This window comes from Odocoileus virginianus, chromosome 2, assembly GCF_023699985.2.
Source record: "Odocoileus virginianus isolate 20LAN1187 ecotype Illinois chromosome 2, Ovbor_1.2, whole genome shotgun sequence".
NCBI classification, from domain to species: domain Eukaryota; kingdom Metazoa; phylum Chordata; class Mammalia; order Artiodactyla; family Cervidae; genus Odocoileus; species Odocoileus virginianus.
This window is the reverse complement of record NC_069675.1, coordinates 77,244,501-77,255,155: the sequence shown is the minus strand read 5'-3', so window position 1 is coordinate 77,255,155 and position 10,655 is coordinate 77,244,501. Positions and strand designations below refer to the sequence as shown.

The following is a 10,655-nucleotide window of genomic DNA, read 5'->3' as shown; positions in this document are numbered from 1 at the left end:
AAGTCAAACTGCATTGCAGGCGGATTCTTTATCAACTGCGCTACCAGGGAAGCCCCTGAATCCTAAGCGGTCTTGAAAAATTTACCCATCCTCTTTGTACCTCTGTTTTTCTCACTTTAAAAATAGGGAGACTGGATTAGAATAGGTAGTTTGTGACATTTTTAGGAGTCATAGATTCTTTTCAGAAATCAATAAATACTATCAATGCTCTCCACAAACACTTCATATACATATATCATGGAAATAAGTTGACATATTTTATAAGACTATGAAAAGTCTTCATGTGTATATTTATTAATATGCTATGAAAACATTAATGAAATATTTTATAACATTTAAAGGTAGATACACACATTAGATACACACATACACAAAACCCTCTTTAAATTTATAATAAAGAAAGCACAAAACTCCTAAGCTGGAAGAAAGCATTTATCCAAAGGAAAAAACAAAAGATTTATAGATGTGAAATGTTTTGAAATATTAAAGTCCAAAATCTTCTTTTAAGTTCTCGAAACATATTCATTTCAGATAGGGATGAAGTTGTTTAACCTTAGCCTTTCTTGACAATCCAATCCTGACTGGTCGACTGCATGTCTTAAGAGGTAGTACTCTTGAAATTCCATATGAAAAACTGCTACCTAAAAATGTAAGACAATAAAAGTACATAAGGGAGTAAAAATCACTCATAGTTTCTATGCTTAAAAGTGATTACTAACTTCTAAAATCACGATACTAACAACATTTACTGAGTCACTGAACTAAGTGATTTGAGTGCATTAGTTTACTTACTCTTATCTCCATTTTTTAAATGTGGAAAACTCAGCACAAAAAAGTTAAGTAACATGACCAACATAACATAACATAGCAACTATATAAAATCAGCATTCCAGTCATGCAATCTGGCTTAACATTAACAAAACTATACAGAGTTTAAACTTAACATGATGTAGTGGCTGTAAAGACTATGGTATTTTTCTATTAGAAGTTATTAGACTATATCATTAATAAGTACATGTGGCTTCTAATAGAGATTATTATATATACTATATATTATATAGTATATATATTATATATTATATATACTATATATACATTATATATATACAGCATATATATACTATATATTATATATATACAGCATATATATATGCTGTATATTATTATATACAGCACAAATGTATTTCATCATCATGTATCAATGGAGAGCTCTAATTTTGAAGTTTTATTTAACATGACACTAACATTTTGTAAAAAGTTCAAAACATTTGGCTACCTGATGCAAAGAACTCATTGGAAAAAACCCTGATCCTAGGAAAGATTGAAGGTGGGAGGAAAAGGGGACAACAGAGGATGAGATGGTTGGATGGCATCACTGACTTGATGGACATGAGTTTGAGCAAGCTCCAGGGAAGCCTGGCGTGCTGCAGTCCATGGGGTCGCAAAGAGTTGGACACAACTGAGCGACTGAACTGAACTGAACTGAATACACCTTACTAATCCTTTAACCAAACAGGTAGAATCAACTACTCTTGATAACGAGTACCTCTTATCAAAATACCTCTTTGAATATTTTTTAAATAAACAGTAGGGTATATATGTGAAGCTAAAAAGGTATCAAACTTTCATCAATTAGTATGACCTTAATATAATAGCACATTATGCCAAAAACAGTGTAATTAACCTAATGCTAAATATGGTAAAAGGTAAATAGCATAATTTATACCAAGTTGAATCAAATATAAATTGTGTATGTATATATGCAAATAATAATGAAATAAAATATAAAATTTAGCTATATGTAAATAGGAAGAAAACAATATAAAACAGCTATAAATCAGTTTAATGTACTTTATTAAACATTAAAATTATAAAGTTAATTATAAAAATCAGAAAAAATGTATTCCTATATGTTTTCATTTCTTAAAAAAGAGATGATGTAATTAAAATAAAATTGTTGGCTCATGTCTACTACACACAATTTGGTTATAAATTAGATAACTTGGCAATTTATGCTAAGTGTACTTCTTTATTATGAAATTATTGTTTCAGAACAAAGTTATGATTAGTCTATTTGATTACCTTTCCAAAGTATGTCTTTCCCCTTTAATATTCTAATATAATAGATATTTCTGGTAATTTTGCAACTTCTGGGAAATCACTGAACAAATTTGTAACAACAGCAGGTCTCTGGCAAAGGACCTAATCTTAAACAGTCACTAATGAGTGGCTATAAGGATATACACTTCTTTGCCTCCTTTGATTTCCTCCCTTTTCATGAAGAAAATTATGTAAAAAGTAAATCCCTTTTTCTATTACTAGGTACTAGATTAATTTATTGCTTTGTGTTATTTAACAATTCTATACATCCAAGCATAATACCAGCAACTGCTCATTTAGACATCAATGTTAAAGAAAAAATTCATGAAGTTTATTAGTTAGTGGTCTTTTAAAAACAATACCAACTCAGTTCCTTTTTTAAATCCTTACAACTCAAAGTTCCAGCTCAACTCAAACACTAGCAGCACCTCCATTTGCTAGAAGCTTGATAGGAATGCAGAAACCAATACAATGTTGTAAAGTAAAATAAATAAATTAATTAATTTTTTTAAAAAGGAAAAAAAATAAAACAAAATTTTTAAAAAAAGGAATGCAGAATCTTAGAGTCTACCACACAACAAAATCAGAATCATTTAACAAAACACCCAGGTGATGTACATGTCAAATGAAATCGAAGCACACAATGTGAGAGCTGAGATTTAGAAAAGGCAGAGGAACCAGAGATCAAATTGCCAACATCCGCTGGATCATCCAAAAAGCAAGAGAATTCCAGAAAAACATCTACTTCTGTTTTATTGAATATGCCAAAGCCTTTGACTGTGTGAATCACAATAAACTGCACAAAATTCTTCAAGAGATGGGAATACCAGATCACCTGACCTGCCTCTTAAGAATTCTGTATGCAGGTCGGGAAGCAACAGTTAGAACTTGACATGGAACAACAGGCTGGTTCCAAATCAGGAAAGGAGTACGCATCAAGGATGTAAATTGTCACCTTGCTTATTTAACTTATATGCAGAGGACATCATGAAAAATGCTGCACTGGATGAAGCACAAGCTGGAATCAAGATTGCTGGGAGAAACATCAATAACCTCAGATATACAGATGACACCACCCTTATGGCAGAAAGCTAAGAATTAAAGAGCCTCTTGATCAAAGTGAAAAAGGAGAGTGAAAAAGTTGGCTTAAAACTCAACATTCAGAAAACTAAGATCATGGCATCTGGTCCCATCAATTCATGGAAAATAGATGGGGAAACAGTGAAAACTATGAGACTTTATTTTTTGGGGCTCTAAAATCACTGCAGATGGTGACTGCAGCCATGAAATTAAAAGACATTTGCTCCATGGAAGAAAAGTTATGACCAACCTAGACAGCATATTAAAAAGCAGAGGCATTACTTTTCCAACAAATTTCTGTCTAATAAAAACTACGGTTTTTCCAGTAGTCGTGTGTGGAGTATGGATGTGACAGTTGGCCTATAAAGAAAGCTGAGCGCCAAAGAATTAATGCTTTTGAACTGTGGTGTTGGAGAAGACTCCTGAGAGTCTCTTGGATTGCAAAGAGATCCAACCAGTCCATCCTAAAGGAAATCGGTCCTGAATATTCATTGAAAGGACTGATGCTGAAGCTGAAACCCCAATACTTTGGCCACCTGATGTGAAGAACTGACTCAACTGGAAAAGACCCTGATGCTGGGAAAGATTGAAGGTGGGAGGAGAAGGGGATGACAGGATGAGATGGTTGGATGGCATCACTGACTCAATGGACATGAGTTTGAGTAAACTCTGGAAGTTGGTGATGGACAGGGAGGCCTGGTGTGCTGCAGTCCATGGGGTTGCAAAGAGTCAGACACGACTAAGTGACTGAACTGAGCTGAGAGCTGTGAGTTTCAGTTTTGTTTGGGGACATACTGAGGAGCATACCCTCCAGATACAGCCTCTCAGATAGCTCTGAAGAACTGCTCTGGACAGGTTAGAGAGGAGGTACACATACATGTGATTTTGGAGAAGAGGTATATGCAACCAGACTCACATCTTGGTAGAAGCTTAGTGCCAGTGAGGAGTAACAGATGTTTTAGTCAATTATTTCAGTGCTTTTCTAAGTATGGGAAGATGCAAGAAATTAGGTTCATACAATTTTCTCTTGAAAATATCTATCTGAAGACCTGTTCTGCTAGTTTTTCCAGAGCACAGAATGCCTCATTCCTAATCTCTGCCCTGAACTCCTTTCAGACTATGCTAGAGGTCAGCAAGAGCAGTGCCTAATGACTCACTCGTAGAATCAGGTGACTCGTGACATTCTTTGGTTGACATATACATTAAAATTTGAGAAGTATTGGTACTAAATGATATATAAAGCTCCTGGCATACTGGCTAGCTGGCATTTGACACACTCAAAGTATTTGCCTCCTCCATACCAGAAAGAGAGGAGAGAGACAGAAAGGGAGATAGGATGCACTAGAAATGTTGGTAGCAGAAACTTTAATTGGAGGCATCATGATGACAAGTGGGTGGGTATCAAAAACATCTCTGCACAATCAGAAGTCTTTCAATACCTTTAAAAACACCCTGCATAAGTAGGGATCCGGTCTGCCTAGACAGAATTAGTCCATTTTTAGTCCATAATTTGTCCATTTTCCCCAGTACTTCCCAACTTTTCCCTCACACTATGGATTTTAACAAATCCCAGGTATATCATTCCATTTTTATGCACTTTGAAAGAGGCTTCACAATGATCCTAACATAGTATTAAGTAATTTTGGCTGACCTCTAACATTATTTTTCATATTTCTTGACAAGGAGGTACCTTTCCTTGTGAAGCCACAATAGAGTATTATGGGTTCAGATATTTCCAACAAATGTAACATTTCTTTTCTGATTTAGGCACATACTTTAATCTGTCTTAAATATCCATTTCATTAACCCAATTATCATCAAGATGACAATATGAGTTTGTGTTCTCTAACAATCTTCTTCTATCAGAGAATACGTTCCTAAACCCAATTTCTTCCTTTCCTCCTGTTCTATAAGAAACAACCCCTATCCTTTTCAGGCTAATTCTACTACCTTACTTTCATTCTCATAGAGTATTGTTCCTTAAATTATTTCCTTTTTTCAGGGGAGTAAACCCACAGGCTTTTGATCTTCCAAGGACTTGGATTAATTCTTAAGAGTATTTCATTGAAAGCTAAGAAAAAAGAAATTATGCAGTTTTGAAGTGACTGAATAAAAAGTGTCAGGGACAGCAGTTTCTCCTAATGAGAAGCCAGAAGAAATGCTTTGAGAAGTGATGCAAGACTGAAGATATTTTGATAAATATATTTCGCCTACATCATCATTCTTTCTAGATCTAGTCTTGTATAAAACCAGCAATTTCAGATCAAATGAAAATGTAGTCATTTAGAAAATAATTCCCTAATTTCAATCCAACCCCTACCTCACTCTCATTGGTACTATAAGTTAGAACAGATGGTAGACTTAGTGTACTTTATTCTGATATTACAGACCTCTTAGGCAAAGAATAAGGTTAGCTGTTTAACTTTTCTTTAGTTTGATTCTTTTACAATCAAACATTTAAATGCCATAGTACTAAATGATGCTAATATATCTAAATGGTGCTAATTTCTTTCAAAATTACATATAAAATGTTCATATAAACAGCCCTATAATATTTAAAGGATAGCAAACAATGATAATAAATTTATAATTGGGAGTAACACCAATGTAACTCTAACTTAGACAAATGCCTTTTTCGCTTTTGCTAATTAATGTTACATACATTAGATGTACATATTAGATATATAATACCCATCTTATCATATAGCTACTGCAAGACATCACTGACGATACTTAAACAGTTTTATAGAGTATATTTTCTAGTTACATTCTAAATGATTTTTTTCATTTGTAGCCAGTTTTTAACTGTATGAATTTGTATCAATAAATTATTAATGTTTACAAAAGTATTAAGTCTTTGTATTTATTTTTTAACAACCTAAGGATATTTTCCTTATGCTAAAAATACAAGAATGCAGTAATCATCTTAGAAAGTATTAAAGAAAATAACCAAAACTCCTACCTGCCTCCAGTAGATAATTAAATTTTTCTCCCTTAAATTCATCAGAGAAAAAAGTTGGTCTTTCAGGTGAAGGATTTTCACAACCTGAAAATATAGATCAATGTGTTATAACAAAAAGTAACTTTTTATATGAAGTGTCAATACTATAAACAAATTACTTTTTCAGAAATATTCCCTCCCATTGGTTCCTTATATATAATAGAAAAATAATAACATCAATAAACATTGTCTTACACCTTATTTTCTTTTTTGCCAAAATTATATATTTGGCCTACAAAGGAAAAAATGCCATATTTTATCTCAGAAAGTACATTTTAAAATCAATTTCATACCTTCCTTAGAAGTAGAATAAAGTAATTCTTCCTCTGGTGTTCTTAGACAGCAATCATTAGGAACTTCCTGTTCATCATTTTTGGGAACTGTTTTCCATTTAAATAAACTTTGGTGTTTTTTATGCATATTAGGACTTGCTATCATATCACCAAGCAAAGAAGATGAACATAATTTGTTTTCTGTACCCATTTTCAAACTCTTTTTTATCCCTATTTTTACCTCCTCAACAGCATTGCTTCCTACAAAGTAATTTTCTTGCCTATTGTTGGTTTCCACAGTGCTGAGAATTTCATTTTCTTTACTAATTTCATGAAACATACGAAGTTCTTCAAGCACTAAATTAAATTTACTCTTCATTTCAAAATTGTTTGCTATTGTCAGAATGTCTGTTGATAAACACTTGGCAGTTAAGTCCTGAAAACATTCATTGTTCCCTACACTCAAATGAGTTTCAAACTGATGATTAAAACATTCTGAAGAGTCATTCTTTGGATGAAAATGCTTTGAATTAGCTAACTCACTTTCTTGAAAAATACTCTCATTTTCATTTCTGTCAACTACATTACTTTGATTAACGTATTTAGTCTCTTCTATATCCAATTTAGTCATTAATGAAATTGGTTGCACAATAAACGTGTCATCCGTTGAATAAAAACTATTTTTCTCTTCTTTTTCTGTCTTAATGTCTTCATAACCTTGGCAAAAGTTTGTTAAATTTTGTGCTGTGATTTTTTCTTCCTCCTTCAAAGTTAAGTCATATTTTTGATATTCAATTTCATTTATCAAGTTCCCAAAATCTAGCACCTGAGTTACAGTCATGGGATTGGTTTGTTCACTATGCTTTTTGTCATGGCTTGCCTGTAAAGCCTGTTGCCTAGTATTGAAGAAATCTTTAAATATGTAGTTAAAATTAAAACTACTGATCTTATTATGCTTTTGCTTTCCTTCAGCATATAAATCTTGGTTCTGCACATTTACTTCATAACTTTTTTTGTTAATATATTTCCAGTTCTGTGTAAATTGAGAACAAGACCTAACATGGGTTTCATTAGTTTTAGAGCTACAGTGAACCCAATTTTCCACACTCATGATTTGTTCAGGACAATTCTTATTCTTGTAACTAATTTCTTTTGTCAGAAAAATTTCATCAGTGTCATCAAAGTCCATTAAAAGAGGAATTTTTTCATATGTTTCAAAAATGGGAAAGTGTATTTTTTTACTTGTCATACTGAAGGAATTGGTAAGTTTTTTCTTAGACTCTTCACAAATTTGTTCACTTTTAAATATTCTTTTCTTTAACATAGATTTCATATTATTTTCTAATAGTCTTGAAAAAGTTAAAGTCCTGACTGGATGTACAGTATGATTTTCCACTGTGATATTTTTTGGATAATTCAAATACATTATCCATTTGAAAATGCATCCCTCTTCTAATTTAGAATCATTTTCAACAATTGTAAAAGAGACAAAGTCATTGAGCAAAGAAGTTATGCTGGTTTTCAATATATTTAGAGGGTCCAAAACATTGGTTTGTAAACATATGCTTGAAATATCATTATTTGGATTGACATTCATAGTCTCAGTTATTAGATTTTGACATCAATTTGCTTTTTACACTTCAAAATCCCACACCAGATTAAGATATTATCTTTTTGATTTCCTGAAATACTTTCATGGAAATAAAAAAGTTCCGCAATGAAATTTTCAAAACTACTGCTTAAATGAAAATCTTTTTGTGTGGTATGATACCTGAAGTGTAGCATATTATCGTTTTCTCCTTTATATTTTAAGCAAAAAATTTGCTTTAAAGCTTTTTGACTACCCAGTGTTTCTGTCATGAGAGGCTTTGCTTTTTCATCATGTGTTTTCATGACTTTCATATTGTGATAATTTCCTTTACTTAGATCTATTTCTAAAAATTGTTGCAAATTCAGTATTTCTCCAGCTTTTTTCGTATTTTCATATTTCACCTTGTAACTATCCACAGTCCAACTATTTTCCCTATTTTTTCTCAAAATATATATAATGTTACAGTCCCAGTTTTGCAGTTTTTCCAATCTGGTAAATATGTAGCTGTACAGGCCTGTTTCTGTCTCCTTGCAATTTGCATTTTCTAGTTTTATAGTGAAATTCTTTGCAGAGTCTATTGCAACAGACTTGATACTACTGTGATTATAGTAGTGTAAACTGATCAAGTCTTTTTTTCTCACACAAACACTTTGGTTGCTGAGTGACTGGTGGTTACTTTCATAACACTCAGAAAAAATATTTTCTGCATCCACAATTTTTTTATCATTCTGTAACTTTTGCTTCTTAACATCAGGTCTATTTTGGGACCAGTGAATGTTTGTGAAATCCCTAACATATGCCTCATTTTTGTCATTTTTCTTCTCTATTTCCTTTAAATAGACAGAGGACATTTTGCTATTTAAATCAGTTGGAAACTCAGGGATACTTGTTGTACTCTTATCTCTAAAATAGCTAGGTTTGGCAATTTCCATGCTGGGCTGGTTTTGAGATTTTGATATTTTTAGTGTAGATGCTGGAATGCTATTTTCTTTTTTCTTTGATGGCATAACACTACCAGCTTTACATCTGTTCTTAATATCATGAAATGTTGATTTGGTATCCTTGTAAAAGGTAATATCTAAAAATGGATTTTCTGTCAGTTTTCTGTCATTATTGTCTTCCTGACTATTGTCTCTCTCTTGGACTAAATATTGTTTTCCATCCTCGTTTTTAATTACACGTACATCGTGTACAGAGGCGTGGGACAGCTGACCAGCCTCTGTTTCAAATATATCACTACAATGCTCATCGAAAATCTCTCTGTCATACAGCCCTGGTTCACAAGACGTTCTAGAAGCCTTCACACCGGAAGCAAAATTTTGTGAGGGTAGAGACGGCAAACAACTATTCATCTTAATTTTGCTATTTTGGTATTCCGGATTATGTATCTGTTTCTCACTGACAGATTTCTTCGCACACGAGCCTGTGGCGTTACCAAAAATCTCCTTAGTTGAAATCGTGAGCGCTTTGACGGGTCTGAGCGGCAGCTCCAAGACTTTTTCCACCTCAGACAAGCAAGGCACCAAAGGCAGCCTCCACTCCACCTCAGAAACACCACCGGGCTCCTCAAGACGGGGTCTCTTACTACGGGGTGGTAGGGAATCAGGGTCGTCAGCAGGTGGTAAAGGGGAGACAGGCTCCCCGAGTTTGGAAACCTGAGGGTCGCGCTGCGGGAGCGACATGACAGCGAACTGAGGGAATCCGTCACAGGTTCCAGGCAGCCTCGGGTCTCAGCCGGTGCCAGGCGGCTCTGAACCAACACACCCCCTCCAGCCCCGCCTCGGTCACGCCCCAGCCACGCCCCCAGTGCCCGCCCCAGGGCCACGCCCCCACCCACCCCCCTGCAGCGAGCCCCACCCCCCTTTAGCGAGCCCCACCCACGTAGTCTCTACCTCAAAAAACACCAAGCGCCTGTGACCGTTATTTTGTCTATTTTTAGCACCCCTTTCTTTTTTTTTTTTTTTTTTTTTTTTTTTATTTTTTTTTTTTTAATTTTTATTAGTTGGAGGCTAATTACTTTACATCATTACAGTAGTTTTTGTTATACATTGATATGAATTAGCCATGGATTTACATGTATTCCCCATCCCAGTCCCCCCTCCCACCTCCCTCTCCACCCGATCCCTCTGGGTCTTCCCAGTTTAGCACTCCTTTCTATTGTTACAATTGTAGCTGATCTAAACTTTTTCTTCGCTCTGGTTAGAATTTTTTTAAAAAGTCAAAATCTTTTTTTACTTTTTAAATTCTAAAATTCTGTTTTTTTCTCAGAAGAACGTCTCCACAGTTTCTCTGGATCCATCTTGTCCACTGAAACTGTGTAGCTCTGTAAACACCAGACCAAATTTCCCTGTGTGTGGTAAAACTTCCTAAAGTGCTCTTAATGATGCCAGTGGCGTTTAAAATTATAATCCCACTTCAGTCTTAAAGTGTGTTTTGAGAGAAGGCAGCACTGGTACTTAACAGTCTGAATATTTCAGGAAAAAAGTCGTGTGTAAATTATTATCCAGATAACTATTAATCTACACTTTAAGATTGTAGAAAATTTTCAGTGCACTGTGGAGTTTTCTTTCCCAATGTTGTGAATACAATTACTTAAAAATTATATGTTTCA

At 34.1% G+C, this 10,655-nt stretch overlaps 1 protein-coding gene across 1 annotated transcript; it reads right to left on the bottom strand.

Annotated features, from left to right (window-relative positions):
- Nucleotides 1-271: 271 nt before the first annotated feature.
- RAD51AP2 (RAD51 associated protein 2) lies at nucleotides 272-9,782 on the bottom strand. Its single transcript, XM_020910130.2, is given in 4 exon segments — nucleotides 272-641; nucleotides 6,143-6,226; nucleotides 6,475-8,076; nucleotides 8,079-9,782. Coding segments are annotated over 4 exon segments (3,492 nt in total). The 5' UTR covers nucleotides 9,727-9,782; the 3' UTR covers nucleotides 272-483.
- Nucleotides 9,783-10,655: the final 873 nt, after the last annotated feature.